This window comes from Schistocerca americana, chromosome 8 (assembly GCF_021461395.2).
Source record: "Schistocerca americana isolate TAMUIC-IGC-003095 chromosome 8, iqSchAmer2.1, whole genome shotgun sequence".
Taxonomy (NCBI): Eukaryota; Metazoa; Arthropoda; class Insecta; order Orthoptera; family Acrididae; genus Schistocerca; species Schistocerca americana.
The window spans coordinates 46,209,527-46,235,499 of NC_060126.1; the positions used below are offsets into that span (position 1 = coordinate 46,209,527).

The following is a 25,973-nucleotide window of genomic DNA, read 5'->3' on the forward strand; positions in this document are numbered from 1 at the left end:
TGCGTCTGTCAGAAAATGAGACGACGGTGTCCAATGGGATGCGAAAGTGACAGATGATACTATCCCAACATACTTCCTTGGCAGCTTTGTCGCCCTTCCCTGTTCTCCGATGTAGCCAGGTACCCAGCAAAAGATCACCTCCTTGCCACAGTGCTGGAGCCACTGTAAGGAGTCAAGGATGAGTTGAATCAACTGGTCCACTGACTACATTTGGTGAAGGGCTTGTAGTGCACTAAGCGAGTCAGAACAGACAAGACACCATGTACGGTTCCATTGTCATATTGTGACCCACAATTTTTCTAATTATTATGCATTCCTTCTTCTACACTTCACCTAATTGCATTTGAACATGTACGGTTCCATTGTCATACTGTGACCCACAATTTTTCTGATTATTATGCATTCCTTCTTCTACACTTCACCTAATTGCATTTATATAACATCTGTAGACTTCAAAAAAAGCATAAGATTTGACTGACATGGAAACATTACTCAATCCCTTAAAAGAGTTTGGAGCTAACAACACATCAGCATCTGTCAAAATCACAAAAACTTATAAATACGCAATGCAAAATTAATTTTGTTGGTGAATCCTTAAAGGCTTTTGAGATCAAAGGTGCTGTAAACAACAGAGGTGGACTGTCTCCATTGATTTTCAATCATATAGTAGAAAAGGTAAAGCAGGTAATACAGGAAAACAACAGGAGGAGGAATTTAAAAAATTATAATTGGGGGGAAAAGGCATTCTGAATCATGAAGACATTCTGGTCTAATGACAGTATTGTAGTTCCAGAGTTTTGCATTTATGGAAATAGATTTCTTGTCACACAGGTTTTTTGTTAATTGAAAAGGCAATAACATTTTCCTTGCTCTTGCTAAGTTAGCCCTTCGTCCTAAGTATTTGGTTGTATTATTCCACCGAGATATTTAAATTTTGCAGCCTTTTTACAATCCATATATTGCAGTGCCTCTTTCACATCTGTCATATATTCTATTTTTTCAAAGGCTATATACAAGGCCTGCTTTCACAGCTGTCTTTTACGAGATTTATCTGCCCTGTTACATCCTCTATGGATTCAACTAAGATGGCAATATAATCTCCAAAAGGCAAATAATCAGTTCTTATATTATCTCTTTTTCTCCCAACTATGATATTTTAAAATGTGCTTCCGCTGTCCTTTTTCTTCATTCTCATTCGTCTGTAACTGATTATAAATATCAGATCAGTATATGAAAGCTCCTTTTGAAAATACATCATTATTCAAGAACAACTAAAGACTTTTAAAGCTACATCTATGAACATGTGTATTTGAGTTATTGGTTACAAATAAAAATAATATACGTTTCAGTATTATGAAAAGGAATGTTGCTACTCACCAATTAGCAGAGATGCTGAGTCACAGATAGGCACAACAAAGAGACTCTCACAACTAAAGCTAAGCCGTAAAGGCCTACGCCAACAATAGACAACGCCTCCCCCCCCCCCTCCCCCCCACCCACACACACACACACACACACACACACACACACACACACACACACAACTGAAGACTCAGGTAACTGAAAGCACACTGTGAGCAGCAGCACCAGTGCATGATAGGAGAAGCAAATGGGTGGGGTAAGGAGGAGGCTGGAGCAGGGAGGGGGAGGGATAGTATGGTGGGGGTGACTGACAGTGAAATGCTACAGGTTAGATGGAGGGGAAGGGGAGAGGTGGGGAGGGGGAGCTGGAGGTTGTAGCAAAAAAGGAGAGAAATAAAAAGACTGCATGTAATGGTGGAACAATGGCTGTCTAGTGCTGGATTGGGAACAGGGAAGGGGTTAGACGGGTGAGGACAGTTACTAACGAAGTTTAAGGCCAGGAGGGTTATGGGAACATAGGACGTATTGCGGGGAAAGTTCCCACCTGCGAAATTCAGAAAACTGGTGTTGGTGGGAAGGATCCATGTGGCACAGGCTGTGAAGCAGTCATTGAAATGAAGGATATCATGTTTGGCAGTGTGCTCAGCAACAGGGTGGTCCACTTGTTTCTTGGCCACATTTTGTCGGTGGCCATTCAGGAGGACAAACCGCTTATTGGTTATCATGCCCACATTGAATGCAGTACAGTGGTTGCAGCTTAGCTCGTAGATCACATGACTGGTTGGTTTCACATATAGCCCTGCCTTTGATGGGATAGGTTATGTTAGTGACTGGAGTGGAGTAGGTGGTGGTGGTGGGAGGATGTATGGGACAGGTTTTGCATCTAGATCTATTACACGGGTATGAGCCATGAAGTAAGGGATTGGGAACAGGGGTTGTGTAAGGACGGACGAGTATATCTTGTAGGTTCAGTGGACGGTGGAATACCACTGTGGGAGGGGTGGGTCGGATAGTGAGCACGACATTTCTCATTTCAGGGCACGAGGAGAGGTAATCATTACCCCGGCAAAGAATGTAATTCAATTGCTCCATCCAGTTTGGTACCGAGTTACGTGGGGAATGCTTCTCTCTGGTCAGTCGGTGGGACACTGGGAGGTGGTGGGAAACTGGAATTATCCTCCCAACCTTGTACAAAAACAAATCTCCCATCCCTTATCTTTCCTGTCTCCCTCCAACTCCCAAAGTCCCACTGTCCAGCCACAGAGGAGCATCTCTCTCATAATTCAGTACCACCCAGGACTGGAGAAACTGAATTACAGTCTCCGCCAGGGTTTCGATTGCCTCTCGTTGTGCCCTGAAATGAGACATATCCCGCCCACCATCACACCCAGTCTTTTTATATCTCTCCTTTTCCACTACAGCCGCCTCCTTCCCCCCCCCCTCCTCCCCACCTCTCCCCTGCCCCTCCGTCTAACCTGCAGCGCTTCACTGTCCGCTACCCCCACCATACTCTCCCCCCCCCCTCCCCGCCCTAGCTTCCCCCTTACCCCCATCCAGTCAACAGTCCCATCAAGCACTGGTGCTACTGCTCACAGTGTGCTTTCAGTTACCTGAGTCTGCAGTCACGTGTGCCAGTTGCATTCTGCATGTGCCTGTGCGTGCGTATTGTCTATTGTTGATATTGGCCTTAATGGCCAAAAGCTTTAGTTGTGAGAGTCTTTGCTGTGACTATCTGTGACTCAGCATCTCCACTATATGGTGAGTAGCAACCTTCCCTTTCAAAATATTGTTACATTCCATCATGGATTTTCCATTGTTTGAAATATATGCCTCAGTGTTTTGGAAACTGAACTCCTAAGAAGGTGAAATAGGGTATGAGGATTTTTACGAATATATTTTATTATGAAAGCATTTTTAAAGCTACATCCATGAACATTTACATTTGGATTCTCAGTTCGAAATAAAATAAGTGTTTCACTGTTTGTGGAAATTCAGCCCTTATGGAGGTGAAACAGGTGACTGAAGTTTTTATGGAAAGACTTTATTGTACAAGCATTTTTGAAGCTAAATCTATGAACGTACTTATTTGGCTTCTGTTAGAAATAAAACATTTGCAGGTCACCATTTTTGGAAATTCAACACCTAAGGGGGTGAAATACAGGGTGACATGTTTTATGAAAATATTTCCCTGCAAAAGCATTTTTAAAGCTAAATTTTTGAAAATTGGTGTTTGGCTTCTCAGACGGAGATTAAAAAATACTTGTTTCACTGTCTTTGGAATAGTCAACCCCTAACAGCGTGAACTGGAGTTTAGAGACATTGTTTACGAAGGGTTTGTCCAAAATTGCACTGCTAAGTGGGTGAAATAGGGGATGAAAGGTTTTTTGAAATTATGTCGCTATTAAGGGAATTTTGAAGCTAGAACTATGAAAACTGGTATTTGATTTCTCAGTCAGAAAATAAAAAATATTTGTTTCAGTGTTTTTGGAAATTCAACCACTAATGGGGCAAAATAGTTGTTGAAAGTTTTTTTTTAACACAAATAATTACTAAAGAACTACTAATGGATTTTTAAGGCTGCAGCTCTATGACAATTGGTATCTGACTTCTTGGTCAGAAATAAAAACAACGCATGTTTCAGTGTTTCTGGAAATTCAACCTGTAATGATGTGCAATAGGGGATCAAAATTTTTCAAAATATGTTTGATTACATTAAAAAAAAAAAATTACAGGTAAATTTATGAAAATTGTTATTTCACTTTTCAGTTAGATATAAGGGAATATTTGTTAGGGGATGAAAGTAGACATGGAAATATTTCCAAAAGAATGCAAAAGGCATGATCAACAAAAAATTTGGACTCCAGTACCAGAATTGCTTTTTGATCAGAAGCACATTCAGAAAAGATCATGCTTGTATGGTCTCAATTAGCGTGAAAAGCCTAGAAGGTGTTGCAATTTGTGAACAACATAAAAATTTGATTAAATAAAAAAAATTCAAAAATCTTGGCAGGCCATACAGTCTATGCTAGTTAAAAATAAAAACAATCAAGTAACACACAAAAGAACAAACTGTAACAGCAACACATTTGTATGAATTGACAGATTCCAACTATGACTCACTGATGCTGTAGTCATATGATGCTACTGTTTTTTTAGTCCACTTGTGAGCATTTAAAGAAAGTTGCCAAACTTTGCACCACATGGAAATCTTATCAAAATCGGACCTCATATTTGTGCACTTCCCCCTCCCCCTCCCCCTCCACCCCGCCAGACACTTCTTCATTAAAGACAACTGATCCACAAAAAGTCTGTGGATAATATTACTAATGTCTGCCAGATTATTAATACAACATGAGCAGCTAAGGTTCCTACATACTTCCCTGAGGCACAACTGCAGTCCTATTATTTGTTGATAACTTTCCCTTCATGTCTACGAATCCACAGTTCAGTCACAAATTTTGCTTGATACACCACACAGTCGTACTTTCAATAATAAGGATAAGTGTAGTTCTGAGTTAAATGTTTTTTGGAAGTCAAGTAAATACTGCACCTATCTGACTACCTTGATCTATGGCTTTCAGGAAGTCATGTGAGAGAAATGCGAACTGGGTTTCACATGACTAAAGTTTCTGGAATCATGCTGATCAGCACAGATAAGGTCATTCTGTTTGAGGTACTACATTACATTTGAGCTCAAAATAGATTCTCTGATTCTACAACAAATGGCTGTCAAGGATATTGGACAATAGTTTTGTGGATAACTTTGGCTGCCCTTCTTATAGACAGGTGTGACCTGTTCTTACTTCCAAAAACTTAGCATGAATTTTTATTCAGAGATCTATTGTGCATTACAGTTTACAGAGGATCTGACTCCAACACAAATTCAGTATACTATCTTACAGGGATTCCATCCGGCCATGAATCTTGGTTCAATTTTAACGATTACAGCCGTTTCTCAATGCCACTGGCGCTAATATCTATTTCACCCATTTCTGCAGTAGAGCGAGAATTAAATTGGGGCAATACTCCCGGCTTCTTCCTTGGTAAATGAATTTTTTAATGGGAAGGAGGGGTGTGGGAGTTCCAAATTTCTGCTCTTGTTTTGGAACCCTCAACATCAGTTCCTGTCTCATCCATGAATATCTTGACATTCAATTCAGTACCAACATGTTTTGGGAGGGATCTTTGAATAACATTTTGCTAAGGCAGTCATCGAAAGCTTCATGCACCGCTCTCGACAGTCAAATGCATGTCATTCAATATCTCTCAATCTACACCTCTATGCTTTGTTTTACAGCTGTTTGCAGTTGTGTCTGTTTCTTTTCAGCTACCACATACCATGTAGTGGCCTCATAATCGTGAACTGTTTTACTACGTGAACATCAATCAACTGCATGGACAACTCTTCATTTAAATTTGATCCATAATTCCTCTGCATGCACCAATCCTGTGCTGAAAGTGTCAAGCTCCTCATTGAAAGGTGACACTACTGCTTTGCATCTAGTTTGTTGAACATATACAGCATGGTCAGAAACTGTCTGAAAAGCTTGTGAAGGTTTTGCAGGGTAGGTCATCCTGAGAAATATTTGTTAAGGAAAAAAGTTTGATATGCTGTGCCATTTCTGAGTTAATTAGCATTGAAGTTAGCCATTGGGAATTCAAGTCACCCACCAGATACAATTAGTGTCAGTTGCTCTCATAATGTAGATGATAGTGCACAAGACTGCTCAGGCTTTGGATCAGGTTTGATCCTTAGTATCATCTCGTCCTAAAGTTATAGCTCTTTTTCTCATTCAGTTCTAGGAAACAAACCATTTGGCAACACCATCTCTGGTGGGCCACTGGAAGCTGCATGCAAAATGGCCTGATGGCTAGGTTCAATGTTAATTAACTCTGAAGCGGCACAAAGTATCAAAAGTTTTTTTCCTTAACGATTATTTCTCAGCACAATATACCCAGAAAGATGCTTACAAGCTTTTCAGACTGTTTCTGACCACCCTGTATATCATTCTCCCCCCCCCCACCCCCACCCCACCCCACCCACCCACCCCTTTGTTCTTTGGTAGTAATTGTTCTGGTCACTGGTACCAGCTTCAATATGGGCACCCTCAAAGAGAACAGATCTGTTTCCATTAGATCCAATGTATTCCCACCATTATTGGCCTTATTACCTATCTTTTCTACAAAGTTTTTCAGAGAATTCCTAAATGTTTCTCAGGATGTTTCATCATACTACCTCTACTGATCGTTCAATGATTACAGTCTCCTTCAATGATGACATCGTTACACCTGGGAGCGAAACTGGTGGTCAGCAGAAAGATCCAACTGTGTAAAATAAGGGAAAGGCAACCAGTCACCTACAGCGGATCGATGTATTGAAAGCAGAAACACATCACACTAGTTCTTTTTCTAGTAATTGTACACACATTCACACAGTGTGTGAATGTGTGTACCATTGCTACAAAAAGACTAGTCTGCTAAAGCTACTGTGGATGCTATTTCCTGTTATGTGTTTCTGTGCTCCACACATCCACTATAGGTAAGTGGTTGCCTTACTCTTATTTTAGGTACAGCTCCATCCATTAATTTCCATTTATGTTACGAAGGATCCAATTATATAGAAAGATACAATTAAAAGTTTGTGCTCATCTTTTGTGCTGGGTCTTGCCCAAACGGTCTCTCATGCAGCTTCAATTTGTATCTCTGCGGATCTGGGTTTCTTGTTAATTGCAACAAATACACTCCATTTCCCATTAGCCTATCCTTTCACTGTGCACTTGAAACTTTCCCAAAAATCTCACTGCTATCAATCTGAGGTTTTAACCAGCTTTCTGTGCCTAGTATGATGTATATACATCTGTAGAAGATGATTAGCCCAGCAGTTGAAATACTTACACAAACATGGAATCATTACTGGGTTAGAAATGGGAAAATTTACCAACTATGCCAAGAAAATCTCAGAAATCACAACACAGTGCCATGGAAACAACAACAACAATATAATGTCAAAATGATTTATGCAAGTTATTTCACAGGCAAGACACTGGCAGGGGGTCAATTTCCTCTTAAGCTTTGTGTCTCCTCAGGATGCTGAAACTGGTTACGAAATTATTTGTCTGACTGAAGCTGACATACAATAATTTCAATTCATTTTATTTCAAGGAGTTTGTCATTACAGTTCAAACATTTTTTTTAACCATGACAGTCATCAATTTTCTCTTTTGGAAAAATTCTGTCCTTGAGAACTGCAAACATGTCCAAAAAGAAACTTCAATGCTTCAGATCACATGATAGTGATGGTTGTGCTATGAAGATCAACATATTACTGCAGTGCATTTACCAATCAAAGATTTTGCCCTCAATACTGAACTGAAACTGTTGCTACATATTCTTCCATCAAATGCCAGCACATGCATGTTTTTATTTAACAAACTTTTCTAATTTGTCAGCATAGTAATGTCACAAAAACAAAGGGGAGATGTCATTTAAAATTGGGAAACAATACAAAAAGTTTTCCTTTGATTATTTACTTTGACAGAGGATCATATACAGCAATACCCCTCCAACATACATATGTTTAATAATGTGGCTCATAGCAGCACAGACGAAGTCTTCTATGTAAATGTCACTTAAGCACAAGATATACTTATATGGTTGCCTGTAAAAGGCAAAAACCAAAGAGTCAGCTTTTGAGTTTCAGTCCATGGCAGTTTGTACCTGTCAGGAGGATAAGTGAAAATTCAAGTGATGAGTGGAAATTTCAGTTCAAACCCTTAAGGTTCTTCATAGGCCATTATGGTTCCAACTTTCAGTAAATTTGTTTAACCCCTTAATGCCGGATGTCACAAATTCGCATCATAACAACAAGACTAGTATGTGAAAGGGTAATCGTTTTTGAGTACCGGTGCCGGTAGGTGCAGATTCTTAATGGAGCTACTAATGCTTCTGACACGTGCTGTCGTCTGAGTGTTTCAGGTGCTTCTATAGTGACATAATATTTAATCTTTTTCTTCCATGAAGAAATTTGTTCAGGTATTTAGGGGTTAAATATTTGTCTATGTGGACTGAGGTCAAGGAAGATGCAGGATTAACAACTATGATGCCTGAAGGTAAACTAAGAAAATCTGATGCACTATAAAGAATGTCTAGGTAGTGACATTAGTTTGATGAAGAGCTTCGCCTCTCGAATGCATCAAAATGGTATATGGAGCATCTTTGAGAATGAAACAATATCATAACATACATTAAACACTGGACAAAAGGTTTAGCAAGCTTCAGAATTTTTGTTAATAATTGCATCACTTTCCATGTAACCCTGTGATGCAAACCATTAAAGGACTGAGTTTTATTTCTCTCACTTTTTTATATATTGCTTGTGTCATCCTGTCGAATATTAACAAAAGCCTGCCTGCTAGTCTGTCTGCCTCCTTCCCTCTCTCCAATCTGCTTGTTCCTGGGAGTTACACCCAGTTGTGCCAGTTACAAATTTGAAAGTCCCAATTTCTGGATGTAATCCCACTCTTCGCTAGTCCCTTCTACGGTTTCAAACACTGCGAGCAATCTCCTGCACTTACGCAGATATATTTGAAAGTCCCAATTTCTGGATGTAATCCCACTCTTCGCTAGCCCCTTCTACGGTTTCAAACACTGCGAGCAATCTCCTGCACTTACGCAGATATCTGTGCCTATATACATTGTCCAGCAATCTCCACTCCCCCTTTAACTTACTACAGCTGTCTGCACCTCGTGTTTCCTTAGGTGGTGATATTCACAAAGCCAACTACAAACTGCAACACCAGGCCAGATTTCACCTCAAAAAGCTGTCTTAGCATCTTTACCATTTCAACTGTGGTGTTTCCATTCCTGCCCCACTCCAGCTCCCTAAATAGTCACATCAACCACCACCACTCTCTTATGTTCTCTCTGGGGAAACGTGCCTACCGGTTCTGCTACAACTTTTCACTCACTGTTAGACATTTGTCACCAAAGCAGGAGCAATGTATTTGTTGTTTTCGTGTGTGATGCAACTCATCTAAATGTACATTTTTCATCATTTTCTCTCCATTCATTTTTTGTCTCTTCAGCTAAACATAGGAGTACTGTTAATGTGACTGCTTCATCAAACATAAGAGATTTTTTAAAGACAAAGATGGGAACTGTGATCTGGAGAGGGCATCTAAAGAAAATGTTTTCATACCACACTGCACACTGCTAGTTACAAAGGTATATGAGCCAAAAATTTCAACTGTTAGAACCAAGACTTAGGCAGTTGTTGTAAATGTTAAATGGTTCAAATGGCTCCGAGCACTACGGGACTTAACATCTGAGGTCATTGCCCCCTAGAACTTAGACTACTTAAACCTAACCTAACCTAAGGACATCACACACATCCATGCCCGATGCAGGATTCGAACCTGCGACCGTAGCAGTCACGCGGTTCCAGACTGAAGTGCCTAGAACCAGTCAGCCACACCTGTTTAATATTACTTCACCATTTATATTTGATAATGTATTGCATGCTTTGAAAAACATTAAGTATGTAACAGTAACAATGGTTGCTCAAACAAATGCAAAGTAAAACTTGGTCCCATTGTTGTTAGATGTTTCAGTGTGCAGGAGGCAATTAAAGTTAACCTTTTGAATTTCAATGAAGCTTCGGGTAAACTGCTCAAATTTTAACTCAATAGCTTTTGAAGTGTGTAAAAAAATACAAACTTGATGAAAAATTTGTTTGTTATACAGCTGATAACACTAATTTTGGTTTGTGGAGAAAGGGGAATGAAAATGTGTTTAACAAAGTTTAAAGTGATTATTGTTATTTTGATAGAACTATTTTAAGAATTGATTGTTCAGCCCATATTGTAAACAAATTATGTAAAGTTTAATATTTCAGTATACTGTTAAGGCTTTTAAGTAACTTCAAAGGCATGTCTTGGGTTGGACCCAAAAAAATACAATACGTCTATCTTTAATACTATATGTTGTGCCAGTTACAGGGCTGGTGTAAGTGGTGGCAGGAGGGCACACTGCCTAAGTCTTACAGCAGGGAAGGTCATGGGAGTAGGATCCAGAGGGTAGAGAAAAGGATGCAAAAGGAGCATAGAATCTGACCAGAATATTGTGGAGATTGGAAGGGCAGAGAATAGCTATTCTAAAGGTAGCATACAAAGTGTCAGACAGAATGGACTTCATTTCAGGGCATGATTTTAGGAAGCCGTATACTTGTTGAAGTAGCTCATTAATACATTCAAGACCACAATAGTATTAAGTTATAAGACATGTACTCGTAAATTGTTATTTTTTGAATGGATTAGCAATACCAGGATTGGATGTGATGGTCCAGGAAATCTGTTTTTGAACTAGGCTGGTGGGATACGTATGTCCAGCAAAAGCTGAGGTGGTGATGGGGAAATATTGCTATAAAAAGTCTGCCTCTGAACAAATAAATTTGGCTTGAATGCCAAGGCTGTATGGAAGGAAAAATTTCATGTGGGAAGGACGGCAACTGTGAAAATGTACGTACTGTTGGTTGTTAGTAGGTTTAATGTGAACAGAAGCGTGTAGCTGACACTCAGGGACGATGACACCAACATCAAGAAAAGTGTCATGGAATTCAGAATAGGATCATACGAAATTTAACTGGGAAACCGTATTTAGAGATTCCAAGAATTTTAACAGATCAGCCTTACTACGAGTTCACATGGGAAAGATATCACTGTGTCTAAACCAAACCTGGGGCTGAAAAGTTATGGATCCTAGAAATCCCTCCTCTGAGCGACTCATAAAAAGGTTGTCATAAGAGGGAGCCATCCTGCTTCCCAAGGCCATATTCCTGATCTGTTTGTATGTGTAACTCTCAAAGATAAGGAGTCATTCATAAGTATAAAGTTGAACATGAGCAGGAAGGATATCATAGGTTCAGAAGCAGGTCAATGCTGGTTGAGGTACAGGGGGGATTTTTATATAGAGGGTGGTGGCACCACTGGTGACAATCAAAACATACGGTGAGAGTGAAACGGGGACAGATTTCAGATGAACTAGGAAATGGGTGGTGTCTTAAATATAGGAGTGGAGTATTTGCACGCACTAAGCACCTAAGGCAGATATAAGTGCATTTATTTGGTGCCTTGACGCCAGCAACTATGGGAAAGCCAGGGTGATTGGATTTGTGGTTCCTAAGAAGAAGGTCAAAGGTGGGAATATGTTTTTTGGATGGTTTAAGAAGTTCTGTTGATTGAGGTGTTGGTCGCTGAGAGGGGCCCGATGCATTTAGGGAGGACTGTATGTCGGTTCGTATCACTGGGACTGGATCTTGATTGCAGATGCTGTATGCAGACTTGTCAGACAACTGGCATAGATCCTGGCCTACATAGTCTTGCTGACCAAGTACCAAGCTGGTAGATTGCTTGAATGCAGGGAGGATGACGGTGTCATCGGTATTTAGGTAATGGAGAGCTTGGAATTCTGTAGACAATGGGTTAGAATCATGTAGGAACCTGAGAAAGGATGGTAAAGCAATGCTGGATGTTAGATTTTTTTAGGGATGACTGATGTAGTGGTGGTGGATCAAATTGGGATTGTTGTCAGAATTGTTGAAGGCATGGTTCAATGCCAGGTTCAGTGTTGAGAAGGTTTTGAGATTGGGTTGCAAAGTGATACTTCCAGTTGACATTATGTGTGAAGGAAAGTAGGTCATTAATGAAAGTAGCATGGTGAAATGCTGTCTCAGAGCTGAAAGTGAGGCCGTTGGATAATACAGATAATTCAATAGGGCACTGGTCCCTATGTGAGAGGTTAAGAACACTGTAATGTTGTAACTGGTTCTTGTGATTGTGAGTTGCCACTGCTCTGGGAGACAGTGGTGAAGGCTGTGGGATTTTAAGAGGGTTGGCCAATTTCATTTTGTAGGAGAGGAGTGGTGGCTGATTCGACCGTTTCGGGAACTGGAGTGGGGCACGGATGGAAACACCACAGTTGAAGTGATAAAAAGGATAAGACAGCTTTTTGAGGTGAATTCTTGCCTGGCTTTGCAGTTAGTAGTTGGCTTTGTAAAAAATGCGAAGTTTTGAACATGTAGGTCTAAAAAAAAAAAAAAAAAAAATGCTTTCCCTTCATAAAATTCTCTAACTGTGTACAGCTTTAAAAAACTAGGAATGTCCAGGCTAATCCCAGACGTATGGTAAGCGAAATCGAGGGAAGATCAATACAACAATTATGACCCCTGTGCTTGTTTCATCCCCAGAGCCATCCAGATTCCCCTCCCGACAGCAGTTTCTCCAAACTCCACTGATGGGCACTGGTGTTACAACATGCGGTTGGTCCTCACCACCTGCGTGGCCTTAATTTACATTAATTTTTGTGGTCTCAGCATTTGTTTTAATTTCTGTGGTCTCAGCATTTGTTTTCAGTAATTATTCCTTTTCTTCATTCCCCTTTTATTTTATGACCCTCCCCAACACAATCACTACCTGGATATCATGTGTAACACACTTAGCTTTCAGCTCTTATCGACTTTTGCATGGCGTTCTTTCAGTAATCTCTGTCTTGGTTGTTACCCAGTTTCAACATCTCAGGTTTTGAAATCTCATCCAACACAATCCCAGCAGTCTTCCCTTCTCACCCCGTCTGGTAAGTCTCCCCTTACCTAGGATTAAGGATTAATTTTCCGAACACTCCCCATTTCCTAAACCTCACCAATCCTTTTGCTTCACCCCTCTTCCTTCCCCTTCAACCATTCTGCCAGAAGACGGAGCTACTGGCTCCAAAAGCTAGCGCATTTTAATATTATTTGTGTACATTTTCTCCTGCAGATACCTAGTGAGTAGATACTTTTATCGAACCAATTATATTATAGTTTCAAACATTGATTATTTTCACTGACATACCTGTCAACCTAGACACACAAACAAATCCAATTAGCTGACATTAATCCATGTCAATTTTAGTTCCAAACTAGAAAATTAGTAATGGTGAAGAGTGCCAGTGTTTAAATATGCAATTACAAATTACACATAAACAAAATGTACCATTAACTACCATATTCATTAACATAATGTAAAATGAAGACTTGTTTCAATATCTAATACACTATAAGGCAACAGGTGTTTCAGGTTTTTCTCCTCCTCAACACAGAATTTACAGTCCCAAATTCCCACACTAAACTTAAAATTTCACGTTTTTCGTACAAGTAAAATAAGTTTCAAGAAAGGTCTGAATTAATTAAATACATTGTTGGGTCTCTCTATTACGGCCACCCCTCAAATACAATGTCACCAGCGCGTAAAACAGTACAATACATAACACAACACGGGTTCAAATGCACAGCAGGGCACTTTCCCTCTACATAATATATGTGAGCAATGCATCCATTGGACCTAGTCAACGACAAAGAAAAGTGATAATACATTTCAACATTCCTCGCCAATTATCTGTGGTTACACTCTATAGTGAAGGTGTGCCATATGACGCAGCTGCCACAGAGTTTTGGTATTTCTCTTTACTGTTTTGATAGAAGGTGATCATTTAATTGTGGGTACGTGAATGTCACATAATGATAAGCAACTCACATGCACTTACAGGCAGTGATCAAGAGGTTCATACATTGCACATTACTTTGTATCATAATTCTGGCCGTAAATCACATGCCCCAGTTGTACTATTTATTGCTATGACATGTTCCATATCTTTGGAATGTGATCATTGTTTTGTAAATATTGCACACGAAGTAATAATATTAGTATCAGGGGAGGATATAATTAGTTCAACTCACTGGTGCAAAATATGGTGTCTGCCTGATGCTTGCTGCCAGCTGTTGCTGAAATCCCTCGTTATCTGCTCATGGTACTTGCTGCTGATATTGCTTCACAAGATACATATTGAAAAGGCACTGCCAGTGTTCTAGATTTCCCATTTATTCACACACGACTGCTAAAGACATGCACTAAAGCACAATTTATAAAAGACCCATTATCTGCACACATTATGCTTATTTCTGTCACAAAGGATCTGATGTACCCAATTTGGAAAATGGGATAACACTGGCACTTAGGCAATGGGGAGACATATTCACTAAATATAAAAGTTTCTGAACTGGTTCCTCTAAATGGCATGAGTTGGGACAGACTGGCACCAGCAAATAATGTGAAACTGAAGAGAACACATATTATTCAAAGGAGTAAAGGAGAACAATATGAATATACATTACTTTTAGTAATTCATAAGAACAGTAAACTTGGAAGATGATAAACACTGTGCCTATTCCAACTACAATTAGATGTTCACTGTGAAAATCCGTCATACACATTAAGTGAAACCAACAATTTTTTCTTGCACCATTTTTTGTTCTTAATTACTAAACAAAACATTTAAAGCAATTATTTCTTGAGAAATAAGTTAACTACAAAGTTTGTAGTATTTGCTTACAAGAGTCCCAAATCACAGTGGCACTGGTATCAGTATTGAATTATAAATATGGCAATTTTACATTTCAATCAAATTGGTGAGAAAGTAATCATTACTGTATTTCCGTCACTTAAACTTAATTATAAATCTTCACTAAATGTAAACATGTGACAAGCTTTCAGAAAATAACTACCACTGTCTATACTTTTCATCTACAACTCAGTTAACAGTAAAAAACTAATGTTAGAGCAATCTTCATGAAGGACACACAGTAAGCTAGGATTTTCTACCAACTGAAAAGCAGAAATCTTTCAAATTAAAAAAAAAGAATCAGCTCTATCTACATTATATTAAAGGTCTTTTAAAGACACTGGTAGAATCATGTAAGTCAACATCACTATCTTGGGCCTATATTCCAAAACATCTATCCTAAGTCTTAGTGTCTCTCTTCTTTTTTGTCTACATAGGTTTAATTGTACCCATTTGCTAGCTCACTGGATATTGTCATTAGTTTAGTCATACAACTAAATTAGGCTGAAAGGCTAATCCCTTTTCAAAGAACTCATCCTGAGAGTCACCTGAACAAGTTCAAGACACTAAATCAGAATCGAGGCAATTTTCTTATAAATGTAGCTCTTATATTCACTTCCACAGAATATTCAAGAAATGTTTATAAACTTGGCTCCGACATTTTTTTTTGCCTGACTGAAATGACTAACAGAATATCCCAGTGACCATTGATTTGAATCATAGAAGTCTGCACTGGCTTAGAAGAAGCAGTTTCTCATTAATTAGTACACCAGTGACCTCAATATACAATATATACCTATATAATAAAGAAATTTTAGGTTGGCTCCAGCTACCCAACTGAGATGCATAGATCTTTCCCAGATTAAATTGGACACTCTACAGTTTTTGCATTCTGGAGGAGTCATATACAAAATGATTTAACAAGAACAACATTGTGTCAGCACTAACAACCTGCAGTGTGGTTTACTGTAACTCATATTTCAGGAACATTTCATAGTCAGCAGTACCTTTCACGTAACCAACAATACAGACTTTTTGACTGGATTTAACAACAGCTTTCAATATTGTCTTATATGTTGAGACCTTTAAGACAAACTTACAAGTGACTAAAAAAAACTATTAGCCATGGTGGTTCTTGTCAGAAACGAATTTCGAATCTATCAAACCACAGGTAGAGTTTTTCTTCAGTGCACCACTACTATGTAATGTTAACTTACATGGTCAAGAAGAAAGTGATGGGCAGGTTTGGCTGTCTCAAATATTTCAATCACAAAGTTACATTCTATGACCAGTAATTAAATTTATTTGATTACTCGAACTAAAAATTATTGGCATGTACAGATCAAAATATTCATTAAGAGAATAAAAAGGGATACCTATCATCTTGTTGTTAATGTTAATATCTCAAAAACAGTGCACAACATAGCTACAAGTAGACTGAGCTCCAATCTCTCCACAAAGACACATAATAACACATTTTAACTGCACAAGACTAAAGTATTGGTCGAATTTGCTATTGCTGAATCCATACCTTGTCAGCACACATTGCAACTCTAATATCCTGGCATGAAATTTCAACATGATGAATATTTTTGACATAATTCCCAGCCAACTGAAAAAGAAAAAAAAAAAAAATCTGTAAGAGGAGATACCTTACAATATACTATCCAGTCTCTATCTACTTCTAAATCATGAAGTTGCCAACCAACCTTTAAAATATCAGCCGAGATGTATTCAAGAACTGCTGCGAGATACAGAGAGACCTGAGAATCAATTTTGTACTGTAGAACTTCCTGTGTGACAAAAATAAAGATAAATTAATAAAGTACATTTCATTACATCTGTAATCTCTCTCTCTCTCTCTCTCTCTCTGTCTTTCTGTGTGTGTGGTTATCATCATCATCATCATCATTATTATATTATTATTATTATTATTATTCCAACATATAGGTCAACTATGATATTGAAGCAGGAAATTAATCTGTCGTGATATAGGAATGTAAGATGGAAACACCCAACAATTTGCCTGGGAAAGTTAATAAACACAAACAACCTTCCTACCTTCTGAAGCATGTGATGTATCTTGTCAACGGGCAACACACATTTTTTCTTCCCACGCTCCAACGCTTCTTTCGCGTCGGCCAGTGCCCATTTGTCAATGGGTGTTGGGAAGGTGCGCCGTACCCTATCCTCCACATCCTGCACTGTATGGGGGGAGGGGCGTGCGCACAACATTCCCAACAATCGTAAGATGAGACTTTCGACGTAGTCGAGGGCGTCGTCACGCGCCGTAAGTGAATGATGCACCTGCTCCAGCACCTAAGGTATGGGCATAAAACTTCTTCGCTTAAAGAATCAAAACATTACATGGATGTCACCTGATTACACAAGAGTCGCAGATTAAAACACTGGTCTAGGGATACACACACGATAAGCACGTGACAATTTACCCAAAAAATATAATCCCACAATTTTTTTCGGAAACAAAATAGATTTCCTTTACACACAACACCAAATGTAGTCTCTTAATTAAGTAATACCTTGCGCAGTGAATTGACAAAAACTCCTTTCCATTTTGCGGCATTTTCTTCTTTCTCGAAATCATAGCTGTGCGTCTCTGATGTTGAGGGCGCCGAAAACATTTCAGGTAACAACTAATCACATTCGTTCAGATGGAATAAAACTGGCTTCTATCCGCCATGTTTACCGATGACGAAAATGAAACAGATGAGATTGACATTGAAATAACACCGTCCTTGAATTTCATTAGGGACATTTTCTTGCACGCCATTTAGATGTGAATCACGTTACACAAGCACTGCATGGAATATTTCTTGCTTTATTTAAGTGCCACAAATCCCCTGAGAGATCCATATTTCATTACATTTTCCATCAGACGTCTACCACAATACCAGCGCATGCCATATGCAATTTGCTACGTATCGATTCGTTACGCGTATCGAGAGGTCGAAAACTTGAGATTTATTTATTTATTTTTCAAGAGATTATTTGTCAATTTAACAGTTTACGGCCCGTAAATAGACACAGGAAGAAAAACATAATAATTTCTTTCAAAAACTTAACTTTATTGTTCCAAAGAGCGATAATATGATATGATACCAATAAAATTCATTATTACTTTATTACTAGATCTGTGTCGTTTACCAGTCATGACTGGACAGACTGCGTCAAGATTAATTACATATATACACTTAAAAATATTCACAAAATTAAGACATTTATACTTAATAGAAACAATATTTGTTTGTCTATTCACTTTGGTCACTATTAAAGAATTCACCAATGGAGTACAATGGGCGTTCTTTAACGTACTGTGCTACTCTCCTTCTGAATATCCCTAGCGGCAGGGATTGCACTTCTTGAGGCAGTGAGTTGAACATCCTTAGGGCAACCACTGGAAAGCTGTCTTGCGTTCCCGTCAGTCGACACCTCGGTATTTCGATGATCCTCTTGTTACGGGTATTGTGATTGTGTATATCTTGCCTCATGCTGAAGACTCCTTGGTTTTCTATCACGCTGATGAGACATAAAAACACATACTGTCTGAAGACTGCCATAATTCCTAACTGCTTGAATATAGGCCTGCAGTGCTCCTGTCTTTTGCTTCATGTGATTATTCTGAGAGCTTTTTTCTGTAGAATTAGCACATCCTTACAACCTGCAGAATGTCCCCATAACAGTAGGCCATAATTGATGTGGCTATGGAATAGGGCATAATATACTGTTATGAGATATTGGTCTCTCAATACACATTTTAACATCCTCAGAAGGTATAATACACGGGAGAGCTTGAAGCACACGTACACTGCGTGTCCGTTCATTGTTAGTTTCATGTCGACCATGACGCCCAACAGTTTGACAACCTCCATATTATCATGGCATCCGATGTTGTTAAGGATGCATATCAGATGTTTTGTTTTTCCTTCATTCATTTTCATTTTGTTTTTGATGAACCATTCTTTAATGTTTTGGAAGAGTACATCTGTTTCTTGGAGTGATTCTGCAGCAGTTCTTCCTTTGGCAAAAAGGGTGGTGTCATCAGCAAACTGTAACATATTGTTGTTATAACCCATATCATTGGCATAAATAAGAAACAGGAAAGGCCCTATGATGGACCCTTGGGGTATTCCATATTCCAGCTTTTGTTCTTGTGATGTTGCTCCATGGACCACTTATATCCGGTTTTCCTGTTAAGACTGAAAAGTTGCCAGAACAACACCTCCGACACCGTAACATTTCAATTTATTGTGCAGTATCTTGTGGGGAATGCAGTTAAATGCCTTGCTAAGATCACAGAGTGTTAGTGCCACACTTTCTCTGTCTTTGAATCCTTGCCTTATTTTTCTGGTTATGTCCAGTGCTGCCGTAAACGTTGACTTTCCCTTGCGAAAACCATGCTCTGTCTCCTGGAAGAGCTTATTTACTTCAAAATAATTCTGTAACTGGAGTTTCATAACAGACTCCATAACGTTAGCTATAATAGGAATGATAGAAATTGGTCTGTAGCTGGACACTTCACACGAGTCACCTTTTTTGTAGATTGCTACTGTGCATGCTAGTTTAAGAAATTTTGGGAAGACACCAGAGGATAAGCCTTCGTTAATTGCTATAGATAATGTTTGAGCAAGCTCTAGAATAATTTTCTTCAGCATTGTGCAAGACATACCACAGATATCTTCGATCGAGTTCTTGTATGACTTAACTATTTTTACGATATCCTTAGGGTGCACTTCCTTCCAGTTTTCAAAAGTGCTACTGGTTATGTTTCTCATGTGACTTGTGGGGACTGAGCCTGAGTCAAGTATTTCATTAATAGTATCTTTAACTATCCAAACAAAGTACTGATTGAAGGTGTCAGGGCTACCGAAAATGGCTGAGGTGGGCTTTTTTTCTGCACTCGTTTACCAGATTCCAAGCTGTTTGCATGGATTGTGAGCCTCTTTAATGAACCTGTCATTATATCTCTTTTTTGCCTCCCCCACTAGCTTTCTCTAAATTCGTTCGGCTCTTACATAGTTACAATGAAGCAGGTCTGCAGATGGAAGATCTTCCCTCCGTTATTTAGCAGTGCAGGGGCTTGCAGTACGTGGGCATACTGATAAAACAAGTAACTTTGACAATTTATTACGCCCTCGATATGAAGATAACCAGCTACTTTTAATATGGCTACAGCACGAAACTTACAAATGGACATCCCATGATGTGCAAAACGAAAGTTTGGCCATTTTAAGTTATACACTTCTTAGAAAATTATTGTAGGATATCAAGAGTGCAGAGTAATTTGCAATAATAGCAGACAAAACAACAGACATAGCCACCAAAGAGCAATTTAGTATCTGTATAACATTAGTTGATGCTTCGCTAGAGATGGAAAAATATTTTTTAGGGCTACACTCAATACAAAGTACCACAGCTAAGGCTCTGTTTTATATTATTATCGACATTTTAAGTCAATTTGATTTGCCTACATCTAATTGTAGGGGCCAATGCTCTGACAGTTCAGCTAAAATGGCCGGATTATATAATGGTGTCCAGGCAAAGTTTATGGAAATGGAGGGAGAGCTATGTTTGTTCACTGCCTTGCACACTGTTTAAATCTAACATTACAAGACTCTGTGAAAGCAGTTCCAGAATGTCGAAATGCATTGAATGTTATGAAGGACTTAATACATTTTGTGAGAGATTCACCTAAAATATATGATATTTTTGCTCACCTGAAGGCAGAAAATTTGAAACCACTCTGCACTACAAGGTGGGCCATAAGATACTTGGCAATGTCTTCAGTTTTGTCCAACTATACAGAACTTCAGGAATTTTTTCTAAATGTTTCAAGAAATGGCAATCAGACACTGGGGCCAAAGCAAACGGCTTTTTGATTAATATGCAGACATATGATTTCTTTTTCATGTTATCACTTTTGGTAAAGCTGTTTGGTCACACTGATACCGTAAACATAGCACTACAGAGGAAATCCCTACACTTAGAAGAGGCCAATGAGATTATTTCCACTCTTGTAACTTCTATTAAATTTATAAGAAACAATTTTGAATCATTCTGGGGCGAAATAACTTCAAAATGTCAAGATATGGATGTTGATTCCCCAAAATTACCGTGTAGAAGAAAAGTCCCTAAGAAATACGATGACTCCATTCCATCAATTCATCTGTAAAAACATTCACTGAAGTATGTGACAAATATAGAAGATTGTATTATGAAGCAATGGATACATCCATCAGCTTCTTGGAATCACAGTTCAAAACTCAATCATTCATGTTTGTAAATCAAATTGAACAATTTCTTCTTGGTGATAACAAACATTCATTCGATATTTTATCTTTCTACAAATCAGATATAGACAAAGAACGCTTGCTTCTCCACCGAAGCAGATTATCCAAAGTAGTGATTCTGCGAATATTAGTTCGTTGGATGACATAGTGAAATACCTAAAACAGGAAAACCACCTGTTTGACCTACTGCCTGAACTAGTGAAATTCATATGTGTAGTGCTGACGATTGCAGTAACATCCTGCACCGCTGAGTGATCGTTTTCTTGTCTGTGGAGGGTGAAAACGTGTTTTCGTTCTATAATGAGGCAGGATCGTCTTAATGCCATCGCCCTTCTCAACGCCCATAGAGATGAATCGATGAAACTCGACCTTGTTGCCATATGTGACGAGTTCATATGCAGGAATGATCTGAGGAGGAGTACATTTGGCATCAACAATTAAAGTATGTTTCTTCAACTTTATTTATGTATTTGTTTTTTACCACTACTGACCTATACTCCGACTGAAATGACATTGTGATTGACGTTTCAGCGAGTCGAGGGGTAGGGGCTAGTCGCCAGCCAATCGTAGTTTGCATGATTTTCAGCTGTTTTCATTTTTTATTATCCTCACAGTCTTTTTTTGTTTCTTGAAAGTTGTTATGCTGTGAGGGGAATTTCCCAAGAATATGATGTCATAACTCAAAAGGGAAAGTATGCGTGCAAAATACACCTCTCTCCTTCAGCACTTGTGTTTTTCCATATAATTCTCATTGCATAGGTTATTTTAGATAGCTTAGAATTTAAGAATGTGATGTGGGAATTCCATTTCAGATTGTCTTGTAAGTAAACAAAGCAATTTTGTTTCAGTGACACTTAATTTTTCGGTTTTCCAAAGAAATATTTGGTTTTAATGGATTTTTAATTTTGCTGAGTGTGGAATTGTATAGTGGTGGATTTTTTTCTTTTTTTTAAGGGTTAATCAGTAACTTATTCCTCACAAACCACTCTGAAATCTTTTCATTTGTGACTTCAGCATGCAGCCTAAGAGCCTTTCTATTTCCACCTTCAATCAATACACTGGTGTCATCTGCAAATAGGACTGGTTTGGAGTGTCGAACATGTAGATGAAAATGCAAAGTTATCTGTCAAATGTAGTACCTAATAAAATGATTCTTGCCCCCGCCCCCCCCCCCCCAAAAAAAAAACATTTTCAAGTCAGCGCCAGAGATGTGAAACTTTTTCCAAAACAAAATATTTGCCATCTAGTTTATGTAATGTCTTTGTTTTTTCTGTGAGATCACACACGCGGAGATCTTGAGTCACAGACAGGCATAACAAGAGACTGCTAAACACATAAGCGTACACACACACACACACACACACACACACACACACACACACACACACACAATATTACACGTTTGGTTCAATGTACTTTACGAATTGCCGGCCGCGGTGGTCTAGCGGTTCTAGGCGCTCAGTACGGGACTGCACGACTGCTACGGTCGCAGGTTCGAATCCTGCCTCGGGCATGGATGTGTGTGATGTCCTTAGGTTAGTTAGGTTTAAGTAGTTCTAAGTTCTAGGGGACTGATGACCACAGATGTTAAGTCCCATAGTGCTCAGAGCCATTTGAACCATTTGAACTTTGCGAATTAGATATGAGTATTTTTTAATGTACACTTCAAACAATGGAAACTCCAGGTATGAATATCAACAATGTAGGAAAAGATAGCTTGCTACTTACCATAAAGAAGACACATCACGTTGCTGATGGGCATGATTAAAATACACTCACATGAAGCTTTCAGCCACAGCCTTCGTCAGCAAAGAGAGACACATACACACAACATTCATACACACATACACACACAAGCACGAACACCTCAAGCACACACGACCGCAAGCTGGGGAAAAAGGGAACAAAAAATGAGAGGAGCAGGGAAAGACAGGTGGATTCAATGGCAGAGGGCTGCAAATTTCAGCTGAAAGTTGTGTCACAGGGTGGTCTACATTACTCTTGGCCACTGTTTGGCGGTGGCCGTTTATCTTGGTGGACAACTGGTTGCTAGTCACACCAATATAAAAATCTGTGCAGTGATTGCACCAGAGCTGGTAAATGACATGGCTGCTTTCACAGGTGGCCCAGCTCCTGATGGGGTAGGATAAACCTGTGACATGACTGGAATAGGAAGTGATTGGAAGGGCGATTGAGCTGGTTTTGCATCTGGGTCTCCCACAGAGATATGATCCTAGTGCCAAGGGCTTGGGATTGGGAATGGCATAGGTATAGACTAGGATGTTGTGGAGATTGGGTATTGGGACACCACTTTAGGAGTGGTGGGAAGTATCTCGTGTAAGATGTCCTTCATTTCAGGCCTCGATGATAAGTAAGCAAACCCCTGATGAAGGATGTGGTTCAGTTGTTCAAGTCCAGGCTGGTATTGGTTTATGAAGGAGAAATTCCTTTGTGGCTGGTTTTTGGGAGTGGTTGGAGGATTGGGGTTGTGAGGGGAAATGGCAGAAAAGATCTGTTTGCAAGCTAGGTCTGGGGAATAGTGACTGTCTGTGAAAGGCTTGACGAGAGCCACGGCACACTGAGCAAAGGAGTTTTCATCACTGCAGATACGCTCTCCCTTGGTAGCCAGGCTATATGGGGGATTTTTTTTTTTTTTGTATGAAAGGGATTATAATTGTCAAAATGCAGGTACTGTTGCTGGTTAGTCGGTTTAACGTGGACAGAGGTGCAGATGGAGCTATCAGAGAAGAAGATGTCAGCATTAAGGAAGGTGGTACGCTGGGTTTAGGAGGACCATGTGAAGCGAATGGGAGAGAAGGTGTTGAGGTTGTGAAGGAGTCTTGGCCCTGGGTCCAGATCATGAAGAGATCATCAATGAACCTGAGCCAGAGAAGGGATTTGGTGTTTTGGGGGGTCAGGAAGGTTTCCTACAAAAGGCCCATAAAAAAGTTGGCATAGGAGGGTGCCATGTGGGTGCCCATGGCTGTGCTGTGGATTTGTTTATATACCTTCCCTTCAAATGAGAAGTAATTGTAGGTTCGGATAAACTTAGTAAGGTGTATGATGAATGAGGTAGCGCATCTGGAGTCTGAAGGACGTTTGAAAAGGTAGTGTTCAATAGAAGTAAGACCATGGGCATGAGGGATATTGGTGTATGTTGCATCAACAGTGACAAGTAGGGATCCAGAAGGTAAAGGGGTGGGGATGGTGGAGAATCAGTGAAGAAAGTTGTTGGTGTCTTTGATGTGAGGGGCTAGATCAAGGGCAATTGGTTGTAGGTGTTGGTTAATGAGCCCAAAAACTCTTTCAGTGAGTGCACAAGAACCATCCTCAATGGGGCATCCAGGACTGTTGGGTTTGTGGATTTTGGGGAGCCTGTAGAAGGTGGGTGTGTGGGGTGTCATAGGGGTGAGAAGGGAAATGGATTCAGGGGAGATGTTCTGGGAAGGGCCTAATGCTTTAATCAGGAACTGGAGTTCTTGTTGGACTTCAGGGATGGGATCACTCTGGCAAGTTTCATAGGTGGAGGAGTCAGACGATTGGCAGAGGTCTTCTGCCAGGTAGTCACTGTGATTCACCACAACAGTGAAGGAACCTCTGTCTGCAGATAAGATGATTAGGTCAGAATTTGTTTTGAGGTGGTATATGGGTGTTCTTTCTTCTACTGGGTAAGGAATCTGGGGAAGGATGGTGAGGCTAAGTTGGAGGGAAGAATGACTAGTAAGTTGTTAGATGGGAGGGGGCGAGGATCACAGTTGGATGGTGGTATGAAATGGAAGAGGCAGGGTTAAATGTTGGAATTAGGTTGGAGAGATTGGCGGCAAAGAAGTGCTTCCATTGCAGGAGGTGGTAGAAGGAGAGTAGGTCTCTGACAATTCCAGCATGGTTGAATATGGGTGTAGGGCTAAATTTGAGGCCTTTGGATAGGACTGAAACATCTGTGGAGCTGAGGGTTTTGGTGGAAAGGTTAACAACAATGTTACTGGAATGTTTGGCTCTGTATCTTGTGGAGGGTTGATCAGTAGTTTTGGGGAATGTGTCAAGTTGAAAAAGTCAGGTAGGCAGGGAGGGACGAAGAGGTACACAGTGGGTATGATACAGGTTGGATTGTGGTGCCCTGTGGCAGCAGTAGGATGTCAGCAGGTTGGATAATATATAAAGAAGTTTCTGGAATGCTCCTCCACATGCTGGAGAGCCAGGAATTCAATTTCGTAGATGTGATGCATGGAGTAAGGGTTACAGAGTTTTAGTACCTTGTGGAGGGAGCAGGGCGGTTCTGGGATGCCTGTGCCATGGAGATAGGTTTTTGCAGTGCAAGGTTTGTGAGGACAAGGGATTGGTGGAAACTGGAAAGGTGTAGGTCATTGTGAAAGGAGGGCTGGGATTCAGCGAAAAGAATCTTTACAGTTAGGTCGTTTGGGGGGATTCCATGGATTAGGCAGCATTTGTGAAACAGGATGTGGTGCAAAGGAAAAGGGAATGACTCAGAAATGGCCAAAATATGTGTTGATGATTGTGAGAAGAGCTGGCTACGCGAAAAGACGCGTACAGATGCGTAAAGAATAAGCAACGACACGCAGAAACACGCATAGGTGCGCAAAAACACGCACAGATACGTAAAAATACACAAAAATTCGTGAAACCGCGTGCATCCACGTAAAACTACGCACAAATACGTTAAAAAACGTACCGAAACGTGGGTGAAAATAAACTATGAGGTATGGGAGTGTGTGTATGTTGCGATAAGTGAAGACAGAGGAAGGGGAGATGTTTTAGGTCGAGGATCAAAAGTTCATGTGGCACGGGGAGGTGTGGAAAACAAAACTCTAAAGTACATCAGGATGAGGGAGGAAGTGGGATCAATAGGAATAA

At 39.8% G+C, this 25,973-nt stretch overlaps 1 protein-coding gene across 1 annotated transcript in view; it reads right to left on the reverse strand.

The window, feature by feature from the left end:
- LOC124545448 (protein son of sevenless-like) overlaps positions 1-17,713 on the reverse strand; it is a 177,065-nt gene extending 159,352 nt beyond the window's left edge. The window contains 4 exon segments of the mRNA XM_047124372.1: positions 16,325-16,405; positions 16,503-16,586; positions 16,855-17,112; positions 17,334-17,713. Coding sequence (XP_046980328.1) covers positions 16,325-16,405; positions 16,503-16,586; positions 16,855-17,112; positions 17,334-17,435 — 525 coding nt within the window. The 5' untranslated portion in view covers positions 17,436-17,713.
- Between the last annotated feature and the right edge of the window lie 8,260 nt (positions 17,714-25,973).